Genomic DNA, 19,452 nt, shown 5'->3' on the forward strand with positions numbered 1-19,452 from the left:
GGGTCTTGCTCAAGTGGTTTTGATAGTTCAACAGCTCTGAATTGCTGCCACTCTCACCACTCCAAGCATGATGAGGTCGTTGGAGAATCCACTGATGGACATAGTCCATCCATCATAGAGTCTCCGTTTGCCCAGTATTTTCATTGCCAACATATAGCTGAGGTGGTTGATTGACTAGTTCTGTCCTCTGTCTTTTGATGGTTAGGGTTCTGAGTCTGGAAGCTCGATTGGGGGGATCCCCAAAGAAACTTTGCTTAGGAGTTTTGATAAGGCCTTTGCCTGAGGCTGTTGAAAAATCCCATCATCTAACAAAGTTGTACTACAAGGTAAACTCATATTGTCATTCTTTCCTAGGGAAGTTTTGGTTAAATGATTCTTTGTTGTCAGGTTGCCATAGCAGGGGTGGGAAAGTCTGGTCCACAGGTTGTCTAAGTCCTGTGAAATAATATAGTGTGGCGCTTCCAAGGCAACTGCAGGCAGGACTCAAATTTCAAAAAATGTATATAGCAGGATAATTTTCTATGGCCTATGAGTAATATTATAAAGACCCAAATGATCCTTGGCAGACCCTGCTAGGGGCTACTTGGAACATGGAACTTGGGTTTCTCTGAATAGAATTTAGACTCTACCCATCCTGCTGGGACAGGACAGAAATTTTATAAGATCCTCTTTGGAAGATTCCCAGGGTTTGCGCATCGTCCTGGACCAAGGGAAATGGAACAGATCAACCTATCCACCTTAAAGGTACAGGAGTGCAAACTGACCTTTTTCTTTTTTTTAAACTATGGGTTTTGAGACAACTTAAAATTTAAGGATGAATGTAAGTTTCCAATATTTCTTCAAGTTCCAACTAGAATCCACAGAAAAAGGCTCATTTGAAGGACTCCAAAGACCATGATCAATGTTTGGAATTGAGAAGTCAATAATGGCCTTCCCAGAAGCTAGGAATAAAAAAAATTTCATTCAGACAATTTTCAAAAGTCTTTAAACTCACAGGAATTTAAGTTTTTTTAAATTCTCAAATCCTTTCTAGATCCTTGAAATTATTATACCTACACGAGACTACCTTAAGGTTTACAGAAAAAAAGATGTTTTCTTTGGTGCAAACTTTTTGCAATATATGTACAGTTTTTTGAAAAATGCATTGTCTAGGAACTTTTTGAATACTCCTTTTGTGCACAATTTCAAAATTATTCTGTACTGAAATGAAATTAACCTTTCATTTCATCTTCATGAACTTTTTGAAGCATCCTCATGTATATGCTACACATATACATTGAGTAATTGAATCTCAGTTTTATCTGAGAAATTAGTATAAACATATGGTATAATTTCCTTTCTTATGAGGGTCAGATGAACCAATGTATGTAAAATACTTAAGTACAAAATTCACCACATAAACAAGTTCAATAAACTGTGCTGCAATCTGTATGAAATAATCTGTCACTAGTATTGCTACATGAACCAATGTTGGTGAGGTACTTAAAGCAAGTCCCTAACAGGAATAGCTGTGGTTTTTGTTTGTTTTTTTGTTGTCTTACATTCAGACTGTCACACTCTTACTTGCATCCCTGCTTCACTCCACTGTATAGAAAATATCCTGGCAAAAGCAAAGGCCAACTGAGACAGCGTCAGGAAAACAGGTATGAGAAACATCCCCTAAACCCATCCTGAAGTAGATTCTTGGCAGTATGAACCTAGAACTTTCAGAGTGGAGGGCAATTAGGTTTGGGAAGGGAAGAGGGCAACATGCTGACAACCATGCAGGATGAAAGGCTGGGGTGAAGGTGGTAGAAGATGAGATGATGGGTGATGTGGAGGAGCCCCAGGTTAGAAAAGAAGGCAAGAAAACCTGATTGTTAGTTACTAACAGTGATCTCGGCTGTGCACTGCGGGCACCGCTGCCCTCTTACCGCCTCCTGAGCGTGCGATTTGCTCATGATGGTGAGCAGAGTCTGCAAGAGCACGTCTAGGAGGCTCTCCACCATCATCTCTATCTCTTCCATGACATCTGCCTCCTGCAGTGAGCAGCGAGAAAGTGCATTGTTAGTGCCAGGTCAGGCTGGTGTGCAGCTGACAGCACTCAGTCAGCCACAGAAATGCTCTTCTGACTGGATTCTCCACACCTAGTTCTCAGCTTCACCACTGTGTATACACATCAAGGGTACACCTGCGACTGCTGCCCAGGCATGGTGGCTGGGTGGGTCCTTAGTTGGAATCTCAGGCCAACAGATTTATTTTGTTACATTATTTGACGCACAACGTATAAACAAAGATCATAGTTAAATATTTCCTCTCAGAAATGATAACTATACATGACAGGCTATGGAGGCAGTTCCTTCATTAGTGGTAATGCACACAGATGTAACTCCTTTTTCTGAGGATATTCTTTTTTCCTCAGGGTTTTCTCCTGGGATGTTCTCAGTCTTTGCCAGCCCTGACTGCTGCCTATGTGTGTCCAAGTTCCATTCCTGGATCCTCAGCTCTCTTGCCTGTGTTCCCTAGTTCACCCAAAACCCTGGTTCTCAGTGCTTCTTTCTCTGGCAGCCTCACAAAAACAATGAAGTTCATCTCCTTACTACTGATTACTGAACACCAGGCTCTGAATTCTGGAAGGCTCTGATATTCTTCTATGGATGTCTCACATACACTTTGAATTCTGTGGCTTGGTTTAAATGATCTTATACAGATTTCCACTTGGCCTTCTCTAAGATCTTTATATTAGGACTGGCTCTGATGTCCATCCACCAGCCATTCATCAATGTATCACTCATTAGCTACTGGTCACTCACCAGTCACTATTTGAGAGCCTATATATGTAAAGACAAACAAGAGAGATAATCTTGCTGCTCTTGTGGAACTTAAATATCACCTTTACTTATCCATTTGATATAATTATACTCTGAGCAGCTTACAGCCAAATTATCTTTCCTTCTGTCAAAGTGATCATAATGTTCTTATCTGTTGCATATCTTATTGTAGTTTTAAGTAACTATTTACCCTTGACTCTTTATTCCATATATAAGACAATATCACCCCCCTCAGGTATAAGTGGTTCCTGTCTCTCCCTTTTCATTTTTGCCTTCAAGTTTTCCTCCTCCTTTGGCAATAAGCTTCCTGTTTCGTCAGGTATGACCTAAGACTGCTAGTAGATCTTATGTGCTTGGTGCTGTTTCTCTGAGACTTGATGGGAAGAAGAGCTGCCAAGTGCTGCCTCGAATCAAGAGTAAACAAGGCCACTACTGCCCTCACAGCTACTCTGTGCCAAGCTGGGTCCCTGTCACTAGATAATACTTAAGTCTAGACCTTAGAATGCCGTATTGGGTCTCTGTACCCTACTCAAACGAAACATACTCTCCTGTTTCACAGGGATAGTTCATAGCCTCATGTATTTTTATCACCTGGAACTGGCCTTCATTTTAAATATACTTGAAATTTACCATGTAAAAACCATAACTTCATAAAATAGTATAATAAAAACATACTCTTATTTTTCTTTTATCTTTATTATTTCCATAGTGTCTAAATTTTCTAAAAGAAACATTTATGGTATTTTCTTAAATATCTAAAACAAACATCATGAAAATTTCTAACCTCCTTTATGCCTGAAATGCCTTTACCTCATTTCTTCATTTCAATCCCTCCCCTACTACCACAGATCTCTTTTCAAAAGAAAAAATGAAGAGGAAAGAAAATATGCAAAAGAATTATTGCTTGAAACTTGACCTCTAGAGCACAATTCTATCTCTCCACAAGGCTCAGAGCTTTCAGGCAACACTTACTTCTTGTGTATCCTGACCTCATCTGGCACATGTAGGGATGCCATATGGGTGGAATCAAGCTGCCAGGAAGCTGACAGAATAGTCTGCATGAGCAAGCTGTCTTTCAGTCTGGATTTGCCTCTCTGTGTTCATGCCTAGCATCCTAAGAAAACCCCCAGGAACCTAGAACTAACACCTTTTCATAGAGATCAAGCCTGGCAAGTACTGGGTTTCCTGATACCATAGATAACTGTGTTTCTGGGCAGATTCAAGGCAGTGCAACTTTCAAAAATAGCAGGAATGTGTTGTGGGAGGAAAAGTCTGCTGGAAACAACAGGACTGCCTTCCCTTGGACACATTCCTGTCACTAATGAGAGCATCTCTGACTGAGAGGTGAACAAAGTGACCTCTGTTGGTCTGCCACTGGCTACGGTAACACAAGACTAGGGCAGAGTGGAGCAGGGCACAGTGGGTGTGGGGCCACTACCAGAGAGCTGGTCTTGACAATGGAGAAGATGCTGCCAAGAATTCCTGAGCAGATAAGCAGCTCTTTCTGCTGCCTCAGGTGAAGGTGAATGTGATGGAGAACCACAGGAAGCAGGATGCGGCGGGATTCTGGGAAAGAAAACACAAAGGAGAAGGCCTTCAGAGGAGCACTGGCTATTCTCACCAGCAAGTGGCATGGTGGGAGCCAGCTGCTCTCAAAGTAGGTATGGTTGAGACTGGAGCAAAGATGGAGGTCCCTTTCCTTACAACGGCCTAGAAGTCCCTGCTGGCTGGAACTCACAAGCCATCCCATGACACTATTCTCTTCTCCCTTCTTTTCTTTGTTTTTATGTCTAGCCCCAGGTATTTTTTTTTTTGTGCAGGATGGATGTTAGAAACCTGCCTTCAAACAGAAATCTCTTTCACGCCTACGACCAAATTAAAAGCACTGTTAACAGTGAAAATGCCACTTAAACGTCACATGTAGCTCCTACACTGACTGAATCTGAGGTTTGATATGGGTTATAGATGATCCCTCTTCATGCCCTAGCTGAGGGGCCTGGCACTCTCATCCCTGTGAGCATTTACCTGGCCACAGCCATCAGGTCTCCTTCCTCTTCTCAGGCTTGTACAATTGCCCTTTGGCATGTCTGCAGCAATGCAAGGAACAGAGGCACCAGCTCTGCCTCATCACATCTGTGATAAGCTAATGCTTCAGTCCTACTGCACACATTCAAATGTATTTTTAGATTTTCTTCCCAGTATCACGTGAATAGCATTTTCATCAGGAAGTCACAATGTCTAGAACTCTGAATTCAGGAGGGCTGAATCCCAGCTCAAACTCCCTTATTAATTAATTCTAAGACCCAAGGCAGGCTGACTCTTCCCATGGAGTTGATTTTCATCACCTGTGAGTGGGATGTTACTGGCCACTCCTCCATGTACTTCACAGGGGTAGTTAGGAAAACAAAATGAAGGACAGGGTGAGCATGTCCTCTGCTGCCCTGAACTCCCAAGAGGTTGAGTGACTTGTGACCGTGCAGGTTCCATTACAATTGGCTAGCACGATTCAGGCTGATTACCAGTAATACAATAAAAATTTAGATTTATTATTCATATTTGACCATATAGTTAAGTGAGTCATGAAATTCAGAAAGAAAAATCTTTTTCAGTCAAAGGCAAATTACAGATTTCACTGTTGCCTTATTAAAAAAAAATCCTTAAAACATGCTCAAATAGAATGGAATAATGCTACTCTATATTCCAAAGGGAACATGGATAAAGGAAAAACTGATGCTGTATTTTGTAGACTGAAATCCTAATTGACTAGAATGTTTAGCAACCTATTTAACTTGAAGACAAAACAGTAATCAGTTACTAAACTCAGCCTAAGAAGAGACCAAATTAGTCTCAGAGGAGTAAGTGTTAGCCAAGGGTTATCACTAGCAATAAAAATAGTCTCTTGCTTCAGGGAAGATGCCACAACCTGAGCCTTCAATAAAAGGGAGATGGAAATGAAAATCTAGTGACCTGTCATCTCAAAATCCAATTATGTGCTTTTAGGCAACATTATGCTAAGGAGAATTTTTTTCTTAAATGACTGTCTGAGGGGGATGGGTATTCTGGCACAATGAGGTTAGCAGTTGCTTGCAAAGCTGACATCCAGTATCACAGAGTGTCTGTCAAGTCCTGGGCTCCACTTCAGATTCAGATTCCTGCTAATATGTTTGAAATATGAGGGAAAGCAGTGAAAGAAGTTCCAAGTATCTGGGCCACTGTCACCCATGTGGGGGACCCAGATGGAGCTCTGGTCTCCTGGCTTCAGCCTGGAGCAGTTGTGGCTCTTGCAGGGGAGCAAAGCAGCCAATGGAATCAATGAATCTCACTTTCCACTTCAAAACGCAAAACAAAAAACACAAATATTTGAAAAATGTTAGCAATCAAGTATAACGGTGTTCTCAAAGCATCTTCCTCAACAGTGCATATACCTTGAGTGTGTGCAGTGTGTGTAGTGCCTTCAGTTACAGTGTCCACAGGACTGACATAATTTTCAGTCTATGAGCTGAAAATAGAAGTGCTTGTCACAGGGGTTGACAATGTGGCGTATTAGGCTAAGCCTCTGCTTATGGTACCAGCATCCCATACAGGTGCCAGCCCATGTCCTGACTGTTCAACTTCCTATCCAGTTCCCTGCTGAAGCCTGGGAAAGCAGTGGAGGATGGCCTAAGTCCTCTAGGTCCCTATACTCATGTGGGAATCTTACAGGAAGCTCCTGTTTCTTTGCTTTAGATTCGTTCAAATCTAGCCACTGTAGCCATGTGGGAGTGAATCAGTGGATGGAAGACCTCTTTCTGTGTAACTCTGCCTTTTTAAACAGTGTTTATCATAAATGGTCACTGGTGGAGAAAACCTGACTTTCTCAGGTACAGCTTTACAATTAGCAATATCCTAGAGTGGTAGAACAAAGTCAAAAGGGTTTCTATTTAGTTTTTAAATGTGAACAGAACTGAAATGACAACTCACTGTCTCTATGCTTGGAAATTCAAACTTCAAAAGTAAGCCTCCAACAGTTTTTATTGTAGAAATTTCAATGATTTTTGTTAGCATTTTGAACTTAGTTCTGTGCCCCAGAAGTTTATTAAAGGAAAACGATATTCTACTTAAAGTATTAGGCTCATATAGATCTGAACATTTGGCAATGAGTATGTGGTGCCTTGGCAAGGCTGAACTTGATCACATACAATGTGGTTTCAGGAATGAACACTGAGGTTCTTTCTGAAAGGCAGTCTGGACTGCCTGATGTTAGTTAGAATGCCCCAACCCCTTGGGAGAGTGGAGGGCTCACTGTCAGTCCCTTTAACCCAAGTGGCTCTCCCAAAGAGAAGAAAGGGAGTCTATCTGAATGGTGAGGCAAAGGACAAGAAGTACAGGGTCCTCAGGGTCTCCTTTCAAGTCATATTTTATTTCCTTGGCTTTCCCTTCTGGGCTGGAGACTTCTCTTGTGATCTCTCTCCTTTCCCTCTATCATCATGCTGGGGTATGGTAGGCTCCATCCTTAGCAGCTGGTTGAACTTGTGGGTATGGATCCCACAAGGGTGCCATCTGCTATAGACTGAATGTTTATATCTCATCTTCACCTCCCCTAAATTCATAGGGTTTTTTCTTTCTTCTTCTTCTCTCTCTCAGGAAGAGAGAGAAAATATTTCCATCTATGAGGTCACTTCATAAATTATTGCAACAGCTGGCTGAAGCTGAGGTCGACTGAAACTGGGATCCAGGAACTCAATCTAGGTCCCTCACTTCCTTGTAGGGCAGGAGGGACTCAATCACTTAAGTCATCATCTGCTGTCTCTCAAGGTGCACATTAGCAGGAAGGACTCAGAGAGTAGAGCCTTGACTTAGGACTAGCCAGTCCAATGTGGCATTTAAACCTACAGGCCAAACACTTACTCCCCAGTTTGTATGTTGAAACTTAACTCCCCAAATGACAGCATTTGCAGGTGGTTAGGTTCAGAGGGTAGGCTCTCATGAATGGGATTAGAGACTTCAAGGAGCTCCCTTATCCCTTCTGCCACATGAGGACACAGGGAGCAGATGCACTGATCCTGGACTTCTCAGCTCCCAGAACTGGAAGGAATAAGTTTTTTCTGTTTATCAGTTACCCAAATTGTAATATTTTGCTATAGACACTTGCACAGATTAAAACACCATGCTATGGGTATGAAAAATGCTGTAGATCCATAAGAATAAATCGTGAAGGAGGTAGCAGGGTTAAGTCTGGGCAACACTTTCCAAAGTTTACATTTTCCACAAACCCTGCAAACAAGGTTATGGTCTTTTTGCACAAGGGTTAACAAAACTGGGCCTTAGATTACCAATTGGTTACCACCTTAGATGGGAGAAAAAGCAAGTCTAACTTTCATTTCAATAAGATTTACCTGAGAAAGAAAAGAGGCGGCTGTCTACTGTCCTGGCAATAGATTGTAGCTTCACAACGTCCATCGACTGCCCAATGTGCACAGTGCTGGGCATGCTCCCCAGGGTTCCTCTCACAAACTCCGCTACCTCTTGCACAGTGAACATTTGCAGCAGTTCATCAAAGATGGTTGGGAAAGAATTGAGGAGTGCAGCCTGCAGAATCACATGAAGCTGGGTTAGCTCAGTTACGAATGTATCTTGTCTTGCATGCTCAAGGACACGATGTGGTGAGAGCCTGAACAAGTACCATGGCACCCCGGGTTTGAATAGCTCCTCTCTGGCCCTTGACTCTATCCAGCCCGAAAGCATTCCTAGGGCATAAAGATAGGAGAACCCCAAAGGAAACCAAAACAGGACAATTTATTGGGGGTATCGGGCACTTGAAGCTTTCATCACTTGCCAAGAAATTTTTTGACACAGAAGGGTTATAAAAAGAAATTTGCTCAACATGGCTGAAGATTCACAGCTCTGCATGTTCATAAAATCATTCAGATTTTTTGTTTGTTTGTCTCTATGATCAAGATTGTGGCATCCCAATATCAGTTTTGATCTCAAACAGGGACTCGGAAAGTCAAATCCCTTCAAGCAGCATTGGTTAAACTTGACTGACAGCCCTCAAGTCAGCAATTAATTTCTGAGAGCTGGACTACCCCAGAAAAGAGAGATTTATTTACAGCAAGGAAATCTGAAGACTTTGTAAATTATTTCCTTCTTATGTGATGGGTCACATTCTCACATACAAAGTAAAAAAGGATGGGAATTGTATACATTTCTTAGCCATGAACTTTTGAAGATTGCTGATGACAATGGCTTTAGAGATCAGTGACCTAGATGACTCAGGCAAGGGTAGGGAAAAGAGAAAGAAAAACAGAGAGACAGAGATATTGAGTTTCTTCTGAGATCTGAGCTCCATGAAGATGGATTCTGGAGGGCAATCTGATAAAGTGATAGTTCCAGAGCCTTAGGGAGGCAGATAACTGTAGGAGAAAGAGAATGAGCTTTGGAATTAGAAAGACATGAACTGAAATCCCAGTTTTACTACTTACCTGCCACATAAACTTTGTCGAGTTACTGCCTAATCCTCAGTTTTCTCATCTATATAATGGGGATGATGCTATTACTTATCTCCTGATATTGGTATGAGGAAAAAAATTAGGTGCATAAAGTTTCCAGTAGAGTGCCTGGAATACAAAAGGCCTTCAGTAAATGCTGGTTCTCATGTTCCGCTCTTGTTTAAATGGAAGCTGCCTGAAGCAGGCTTACCCTCTTCTTAGTCCTCTTATATTATTAAATGCAAGGCTTATAAAGTTAAATAGAAGCAACACCTTGAGACAAGAAGGTGAGGCAAATAAGAGAGGAGAGATTGTTTTCTTTGATTGTATCAGGTAGAAGGCAGTGACCAAATGTGAGTGAAAATTTAAGCCATGGGAACAGGCCCGTCAAATAATGGGCTGTGTTTAGGTTAAGCTCAACTGTGGAGCTTGTATGAATCCTATTTTCAGATTTTTAACTCTGAAATACCACAGTGATGGGTTTGTAACAAACAGAACCAGTACAAAGGCATTAGCAGCTTATATACAAAAAACAAAGCAGATGATTCGTAACTAATAACAAACAATAGCTAATTTTCCTCTTAAATGGTGAAATTCCCTATATTTATGCAGTAAGGCAGCAGGACACTTGCACCCTTATGGCTTTCAGTGATCATAATCAAAGATATAGTCTAACAGTATTTTTGCCGAGTGTTCTGCAGCTCATGAAACATGACCTTGGCACTAAGTTGTGAGCAGGTTGAAGCTATTCATCCTGAGGAAGTAGGAGTGTGCTACTCACTAAGGGCACTACTGAGTTTCCAGAAAGCATATCTATCTGCTTTCCTCTGCTAGCCACCTCTAGTCTCCCCAGAGGTAACAGTAGGTATTCTTGGCTCTTGCTGGAAGGAATAGGGGGGTTATGGGAGCGACAAGGTGGGGAGAAGAATTACTTGGGGTAATTAACGTGAGATTCAGAAGCGACCTTCTTTTCTCAGAGGCACCTGGAAATACTGAAGTGTTTGCTTACAGAGTCTAACTCCAAGCAAAAATTGATCCTTTAGGCTAAGGGGCCTGCAGATGACTGGAATCAACGGGCAACAGAAACAACTAGAAAACCGAAAATGTAGGCTGTTGTAATTGTAATGGGTTAGAGTTCAAACATATACTTGTTATAACAGGCCGATGTAATAGCTGATTTCAAAAAATAACATAACCATATATAATCCACTAGAAAAGATTCCAACATTAATTTTATAAAAGTAAATAGCTCTCTTGGGTCTTGGAGTAACAAATCTTGGATTTGTTTTAGGATGAGACTACATGAAGAAGATGATAACTAATGCTGGCCAAACAGCTTTAGCATAAAGTAGCAAACTGCCTTCCCAAAATGCTTTTTCTAACAATGTAATCCAAATTCTTAGCCAAAGCTTTCCAGCTATTCTTACTGTTTTTCAACAGATTTCACTCTTAATTTCTGGAATGGATTCATAATAATATAAAAAGCTCTTCTGATAATACATTAATCAGGAAATAAAAATTCCCTATGTATTCTGATTATACACTAGGAATAACATGCTTATAAAAAACTAAATTAATATCATGGCTAAAAGAATTTGGTCTAAAGAGGGTTTGGTTCACAAGCGTAAGTGTATGCTTCTCTACCAGAAAGACATTAAGCTAATTTAAATATCTAGCAACTGAGGGATGGTGGCTTTGAAATAAAAGTAATGTTTTGTTCTATAAGGTGTCCTTGTCAATTATCCCTTACCCAACAGACAGGATTCTGGCAGGTGTTTTTCCAAGTCTGGGTGCCAGAGGACAAAGAAACCACCTATTAGACAGACACGGGATCCAACAACACTCATTCCCTGCAGCTCACAGACCTGAGTGAAAAGGAGTGTTTCTGAGTTTCTGCTGTCCAGACTGAGCACAAACCGAACGGACTGGAAAAGTTCTTGGATGCTGGACCGGAATTGCTCTTCTTCCATCCCACAGGTGGCTCGTGAGTATAAGATCCGTGACTGCACGATGAACTTGAAAAGATACTCCAAGGCCTAGAGGTGTAACAGGAAAAATGATGGAGAGGTATTGAAGATACTCAGGTACTCACATAACATGGAGCTAGGGAAAAGTAACAGCAAGCGCTATATTAAAATCAGGTGATGAGCAATGCCAACTATGGAGGCAGATGTACGCCTTTATAAACTTTTTGAAAATACAAATCATGGGCCCGGCGGCATGGCCTAGCGGCTAAAGTCCTCGCCTTGAAAGCCCCGGGCTCCCATATGGGCGCCGGTTCTAATCCCGGCAGCTCCACTTCCTATCCAGCTCCCTGCTTGTGGCCTGGGAAAGCAGTCGAGGACGGCCCAATGCATTGGGACACTGCACCCGCGTGGGAGACCCGGAAGAGGTTCCAGGTTCCCGGCTTCGGATCGGCGCGTATCGGCCCGTTGCGGCTCACTTGGGGAGTGAATCATCGGACGGAAGATCTTCCTCTCTGTCTCTCCTCCTCTGTGTATATCTGGCTGTAATAAAAATGAATAAATCTTTAAAAAAAAAAAAAAAGAAAATACAAATCATTAAGAAGGACAGGCTATATATTCTTAGAGAATCATCAATTGATTTCGTAAGTATTCTCTGATATTATGGAATTAAGTAGTCATATGTTGTTAGGGAAAGAACTGCATTCAAGAGCATTCATCAAAAGAAAACAAGGCTTCTCTGTATTTTCTTTCAGGGTCTGAGACACAGGCAAAGGCAAGGAAGTGGGAATCAATTTGCAGTTTATGACAAGGAATGGTCTTTAAGGAGTCTTCCTCATCTTTGAGATATCCCTGGCATTTGACACAGTGCTTGCCCTCTTCCACGGAAACACAGAAGTTTGGGTTTGAGGCCCATTCCTGACGCAGCTTCTTGCTCATGTGCATCCCAGGAGGCAGTAGGTGGTAGTTCAAGTAGCTGGGTCCCTGGTACCCATGTGGGAAACCTCAGCTCCTAGCTTCAGCCTGGACAGTCCCAGCTGCTGCAGGCATTTGGAGAGTGAACTGGTGGGTGGGATATCCTTTTTTGCATTTCTTTCAAATAAATAATAAAATGAAAACCTAGAGAAAATTCATCACAGGTTGCATAGAGCACCTGGTGGGTCTGACATACCCAGTATTTATTCCTTTCTACCCAGAGCATCTGCCATAAATAGTTCACAAACTAAAGACACAGCTCCTTTAAAATGGTGTGGGAGCAGAATGGGGGTCTGAGGTGTCCCTGAAGTTTGGCTTATGCTTACAAGTAGATCAATACTCTTTTGAAGAAAACAGACTCTAGACCCAAGACTGTTTTTAATTAAAGAAACACCACAGACTTACCAGAAACTGCAAAAGTGGGGACACTGGTGGAAAACTTATCCAAAGAGGAAACAAATGGAGCTCAGTTACTAAAATACATTTACCAACATAAAACAATTCCAGAGCTACCTTTCATGATCTATCTTCCAGAAAGTTTGGCAAAGCAAGGGTTAATTTGTGTGCCCCACCCCCCCCTCAAAAATCAGTTGGCATTAGGGAATGTTAGTTTAGACATATGTGTAAGTTACTATGTTTCTCTAAGACACATTTGTGTCTTACAAGGTCAATACCGGAAAATCCTATAGAAGAAATTGCACTGTGTGACTCTGATTCCACAAATGTCAAAGCCTCTGTTCCAGTAGCCTTTTAAGGACTATCTATAAACAATGTGAAAAAATTTATGAATTTCTAAGTCTAGACATTGGCAAGCAAGACTCTGCCATTGCTCCAGTATGTCTATAATTGTGGAGATTCTCAGGTCCATGAAACAGAAAAGTATGCAACTCTGAAGCCCAACTTCATTTAGTAGGTTATGCCAATCTGAAGTCACTTAAGTAGGAGGTACCTCCTATCAGAATAAAGGAAATAAAATTTTTACATCAAACATCATTTGCAGGTATCAGATATGATCTTTCTTGGGTATTTTGTTTTTATTTGATTAAAGTGACAAAGAAACAGAGTCAATGTCCACTGATACTTGGGGCAGGCTATAGAAGTCAGATTGGCTGCACATGTAAGTCACCTCGACAAACAAAAGCATGCTGAGGCCTGGAGAGATTCTCAGAAAATGCGGCATGTACAGGAAGAAAGGGTGACACTGTTGAGCACCTTATTGTAGTCCTATGGCTAACCCCAGGGGGGAGCAGAAAGGATCCATAACTATGTGGACTACTTAGAAACAAAGACAGAAAAGAAGCTACACTTTTAAAATAGGAAATCTTAGGATACATAACAGGTGGAAAAATCTGGTTGTGTGATACAAACTCCTCCAATTTCAAAAAGGAAATTGCTGTCCTCATTACCACTATCACTTTTTTCTTTTTCAGTTTGGAACAGTTACCCTGAGAGATTTATCAGTTAGCTTGAAAAGTCCATCAGTTTCTGAGGAAATAGAACAGACAACAAAGTTGCCAAGGATGCTCCCAATCTTGTGTATGAAACAATGGAGCACTTAACATGGCTAAAGCAGCAGCCTTGTTCTTTCCCATTTAAGTTAATACACCTGAAAGGAAGAGAGTCTGTAAGTTTTTAACATCAGTCCTATTGACAAGAAAATGCACCATGCTCTTTTTCCTCCTCATGGTTCCCTGCTAAGGAACTGACACAGTTCAGTCATAAAAATCATGCTATTTCTGGAACATCTTGCCAAGAGTCAAACTCAAACCCACAATGCTACTCTCTACAGGTCACTTATAAGGGAAAAAAGTGTAATGAAGTAAGAAAAATAAAGGATAAGCTTTTCTGCAGGCTAACCTTTTTATCAAAGGTTTTGAAAGTGGGTTTGTGACCAAGAAGATATACTGTATTGACAGGGATAAACAAATGCATGTTGGATGCTTTCCAGGAGCAAACATCCTGAGAAGGATGAAAACAGGACTGGACGGAGACTTTTGTTTCATCACAGGAAACTACAAATTGAAATTTTATTTAGACAGGTAAGTGGCCTGATAGCCTTAATGCTGGCTGTTTAGGCAACAAACTTAAAATGGCAAGAACAAATCTGAAACACCGCAAAAAAGAGTTTCCTCAAACAAAACTCACTCTTTTCCATATCATAATCTGATCTCCAGAATTCTATACTTTCATAAATAATCCTGCCATCAAATCAGATGACCTAAAAAGACTCTCAGAACCAGCATCCTATCTAATATTTGCATGTCTGCTTCAGACTTGGCAACTGGGTTTTGGTTCCTTGAAAACCCAAACTTTTTCTAAAATTTTAAAATGCTGTTTCCTCAGTCTGGCATGCTCACCCTCCAGCTCTTAACAGTGGTTCAGCTCATATCTCTGTTCAAAGAAGTCTTCCCTAAGTCCTGGATCCTCCCATCTATCCCATCAATTTGTTTACTTCACAGCACTCATTTGTTTGATTAAAAAAAATTATTTATTTGAAAGGCATATTTACAGAAAGAGGGGTATTTCCCATCTGCCAGTTCACTCCCCAAATGGCTGCAATGATCAGGGCTGGGCCAAGCCAAAGCTGAGAGCCTGGAACCCCAGCTGGGTTTTCCACATGGTTGGCAAAATCCCAAGTGCTTGGGCTATCTTCTGCTGTTTTCCCAATGACATTAGCAGGGAGTTGTTGTGGGCTAATGAATTGAATAGTGTTCATTAGCCTGGGCAGGAATAGGAACTGGGCTTGTGGCTAAAAACACCTGGACTAATTGGACTCATCTGTATCCAATATAGCACTAAATGAGGATGTTGGGGGAAGAGTATATAAGAAGAGGTGAAGGAGCAATAAAGGGAGACTTCGCAGAGACTTCCACCATTATTGGTCTCCTGTCGGTGCTTCATCCCCAGACCCTCTCCGTGTCCACGTTACTGGCTCTGCTGGCCGGAGCAGGGAGTGAGATTGGAAGTGGAGCATCCAGGATTTGAACTGGTGCTCTAACATGTCATGACATATTTTAGGTGGCCATAATGTCAGTCCCAAGCTGTCTTACCTACTTTTTATATTTATCCATTTTATGTTTGTTGTCTGTCTTTCCTGACTTGGATGGACATTCTTTTTTGTTTTATAAGATTTATTGATTTTTATTGGAAAGTCAGATATATACAGAGAGGAGGAGGAGAGAGAGAAAGCTCTTCCATTAGCTTATTCACTCCCTAAGTGGCCACAACAGCCAGAGCTGAGCTGATCTGATCTGAAGCCAGGAGCCAGAAGCTTCTTCTGGGTCTCCCATTTCGGTGCAGGGTCCTTAGGCTTTGGGCTGTTTTGTTGCTTTTCCAGATCACAAACAGGGAGCTGGATGGGAAGTGAGGCTGCCAGGACACAAATTGGTGCTCATGTTCACGTCATCCACTGGCAAATCCGAACTCCAGAACAGAGTGTGGGGTCGAGCCAGGTTAGGTCGCGACAAAAGCAGTACACAACACGGAATGCCAAGGTGAGGTTGCCTGTGCCAGATGTGACCGCAGCACCCAACCAGCACACGTGAGAAACAGGAAGCGAGGGGGCAGAACTGGCAGGGCAATAAGGGATGGTTCCCTTGCTGAATAGCTACTCCTACCGGAGAGCGTGAGCCGGGTTGGGGATAGACCAGACTAGGCAGGGCTACAACACCTGTGCTCCTCATGTGGACCAGATCAGGGAAAAACCGGGCTGGGTTGATTATTCCTACTGGTGCAATCTACAATTAGAGTGGGTGAGGGTTGTTGTGGCTTAGCCACAGCATCAGCTGGCAGAAGCTGGCACTGGGGGGCTAGTTCTGTCAAGTTAAACCAAAGAACCACCTGGAGAGTACATAATCTGGGAGTGGGAGTGGCCTGGGAGGGAAACAGTGGGCTCCTCCCTCTTGGGTTACCACCCCCCACAGGAGGGCATGGAAAACTAGGACCGGGGCTGGGGTGGCTAGACAGAGACACCCAACAACATCCATGAAGGCTGGATAGTTGACATGTATGACAGCCAAATGGGATGTGAGACAGACTGGACTAGTCTGCCACACATACTGGCAAACCAGGGAAGGGGGCGGGCCTGGTGGGGGTTATTGTGGGTCGCTCCAGCTGGGCTGCAGCTCCCACTGGTTTATGTGAGGGCCAAGCATGTGCTGGGCAGAACCAGGCTGGACTGCAAACACCCATTTGTTCCAGTGGAAGACAGGGATGGAAACAGAACCAACCCAGCAACTGCAACCACCAGCTGATCGGGGCGATGGACTGTGCCGGGCCCTGTGTTTGATAGTACATACAAGAATCTGGTCTAGGAACAGTTTCTTTGGGGATCCCCCCAATCAAGCTTCCAGACTCAGAACCCTAACCATCAAAAGACAGAGGACAGAACTAGTCAATCAACCACCTCAGCTATATGTTGGCAATGAAAATACTGGGCAAATGGAGGCTCTATGATGGACTATGTCCATCAGTGGATTCTCCAACGACCTCATCATGCTTGGAGTGGTGAGAGTGGCAGCAATTCAGAGCTGTTGAACTATCAAAACCACTTGAGCAAGACCCTCGGAGCATGCCCCACATCTGGGACCTGGGGTGGGTGGGAGACTGGGAGGAGCTTCTCCCTTAAAATCCCCTTTTACATCAGATATATTAAGGAAACAATATGGAACTGATTGTCTTGCCCATCTTCCTGTAGTGCTTGAACCTTTTTACCCTAATTATGTCAAGATTGTAAAAAACCAAAAACCAAAAAACAAAAAACTCTGCCTTTCAAATAAAATAGAATATATCTGAAAACAAACAAACAAACAAATTGGTGCTCATATGGGATTCTGGCACATGCAAGGTAAGGACTTTAGACACTAGGCTATCACACCAGGCCCAGATGGCCATTTTATGAAGGCATGGACTTCTCTGGTGAGGTCCCTGCTGCAGTCCCAGAGGCTAATGGAATGTCTGATGCACAGTAGATCTCAACCAACACAGACTTTTTCTTTTTCTTTTTAAATGACAAAACAGCCTTTCTATCATGACCTCTTCAGTATCCTTAAGCCAGGAGTCATGTGTACATCATCTTATTCTCCTGCTTTAATATAAAATCACTAGCAATAATTCAGGGGTAAAAATTGAGGTGAGGACATGGGGATTATGTGGATCAAGGCAGTCATTCCTGGAAGCAGGGCAGCATTCTAGCTTATGCTGCAAACCATACCACTGCCTCTATTCACAAATAACTGTATAGATTGGACTCTGAAGTGGAGTAAGCTGAGTACATTACCCGCATCGCTTCCTGAATGTGATCCTGCCGAATCAGTTCCGCTGAGCAGTCCATATACCATTTCAAACAGCGAATGAGCTCCCTGAGAAAGAGAACAGTTCCAGAAACCCCACTTTAATCCAAAAGCAATGCAGTCAAGTGTTTGTAGTCCTGAATATCCAAAGAGGAAATAACATTCTGCTGATCAGCTAGAATGGAATGATGGACCCAGTATAACTGTGAACTTTTCAGATCATCTGAGCAGACAACACCCTGTGTCTATAAGAAGTTGGCCACATTTTAATCAGCAGCTGCAATCACTCTTCTACTCTCCTTCCCCAAAGATTTGAATGCCTATTTTGTTTTTGTCCTAAGTTGCTATGCACCTAAAACATAACAATGTGAATACAAAAATAGCTTTGAATAATGTATAGTCTACCTAATTTTCTTAGGAAGAAGTCACCTGAGAGGAATGGGATTACTGGGTCAGAAGGTCTGCACATTTGTAAGGTACAGAGCACTGAGGTCAAGAGTATAGACCATGGTCACATCTGGGGCCTATCAAAATTTGGTTCTGTACCCCTGAAGTTAATTTCTCTTTGCCTCATTCTCTTCACCTAAAATGTGAAGTAAATAATCATGCATCTCAAAGTCACTGTGAATACTAACAGGGTGACATATACAAAGGTATAGCACAGCACCTGCTTGAGAGTGACAGCACATTTTCACTGTTCCAACAACTTCACGGTTTTATTATTGTTTTCTTTCATATTTCAAAAAATTGCACTAATTCTATAGAAGAAAATGATTTGTTAAAAATATTTGTTTATTTATTAAATTTTTAAAATATATTTTTCATAATATAGCTCCTTAGGCTCAGGGGTTTTCCCTCCTACCCTCCCCTACCCTAATCCCCAGCACCATTTTCCCTTATATTGTTATTATAGTTCAGTCCCTAATAAGAGTCACAAGTCCATCATTCTTCTATCATTCTTCTATTTCAGTGTATCTTGACACTGTAGGTATAGAAAATGGTATAAAGTGAGAATGACTGTTTCTTATTGCTTTAATGGTCTTAGATTATTTGCATTTCTCATATTTGCTTAGTAGTTATATTATCTCCATGGATTATCTATTTTTTCAGCATTGATTTGTAGGGACAGTAGCTCTTCACTTTTTCACATGTTAGAAGTAACACTACTTTTAGAATTTTACTTTGTTTCTTACAAGAAAAAATATATAACAATTATGTTATGAACTATTATTTGAAAAGTCCATAGCTAACATCATATTCAATGGTGAAAGATGAAAAGCTTTGCCTCTAAGATTAGGAACAAGACAAAGATGCTTGCTTTTTGCCACTTTTATTCAACTAGTACTAGAAGGCCTAGCCAGTCCTAACCAATTAGTCATGAAAAAGAAATAAATGGCATAAAAATTGGAAAGTAAAGAGTACAATTATCTTTGTTTCCCTAGACAGACATTTTGTATGTAGAAAACTCTAAGGATTATACCCTTAATACACAACCTATTAGCACTAATAAATGAATTCAGCAGATTTGTCAGAAACACAACACACACACAAAATTTCATTTCTATACACTAACAAAAATAATTCTATTTACAGTAGCATCAAAACAATAAAATACCTAGGAGGAAACTAAGGAAGCAAAAGGCTTACATACTGAAAACTATACAAGGTTGCTGAAAAAAATCAAAGACACAAATAAATGGAAAGACATAATGCTTTGGACTGAAAGACAGTATCATAAACGTCAAAACTACCTCCCTAAAGCAAACATTCAATGAAGTCTATCTTTTTCTGAATTCCAAACTTATTACAAGCATAAAGCAATTAAAGCAATGTTTAATGATATAAAGACAATAAACAATAACTGAATAAACTAGGCAAGAAATAAATATCTCCCATACATTGGCCCAAATGATTTTCAACTTGTGTCAAGATCATTCAAAGAGAA

At 41.5% G+C, this 19,452-nt stretch overlaps 1 protein-coding gene across 8 annotated transcripts in view; it reads right to left on the reverse strand.

The window, feature by feature from the left end:
- The window catches only part of DOCK3 (dedicator of cytokinesis 3), a 279,756-nt gene that overhangs the window by 62,579 nt on the left and 197,725 nt on the right, over positions 1-19,452 (reverse strand). For 7 of the 8 annotated variants that reach the window (XR_009247405.1, XM_058679068.1, XM_058679067.1 and 4 more), the window contains exons 22-26: positions 17,495-17,576; positions 11,143-11,313; positions 8,186-8,378; positions 4,249-4,376; positions 1,914-2,018 (exon numbers count right to left, since the gene is read on the reverse strand). Coding sequence is in view for 7 of the 8 variants with exons in the window: in XM_058679068.1 (XP_058535051.1) it covers positions 1,914-2,018; positions 4,249-4,376; positions 8,186-8,378; positions 11,143-11,313; positions 17,495-17,576 (679 nt within the window). In the remaining variant the exon portion in view is untranslated. The remainder of the gene's footprint in view (positions 1-1,913; positions 2,019-4,248; positions 4,377-8,185; positions 8,379-11,142; positions 11,314-17,494; positions 17,577-19,452) is intronic. The other variant, XM_058679069.1, reaches the window with a different exon arrangement.

Source organism: Ochotona princeps, chromosome 21, assembly GCF_030435755.1.
Source record: "Ochotona princeps isolate mOchPri1 chromosome 21, mOchPri1.hap1, whole genome shotgun sequence".
NCBI classification, from domain to species: Eukaryota; Metazoa; Chordata; class Mammalia; order Lagomorpha; family Ochotonidae; genus Ochotona; species Ochotona princeps.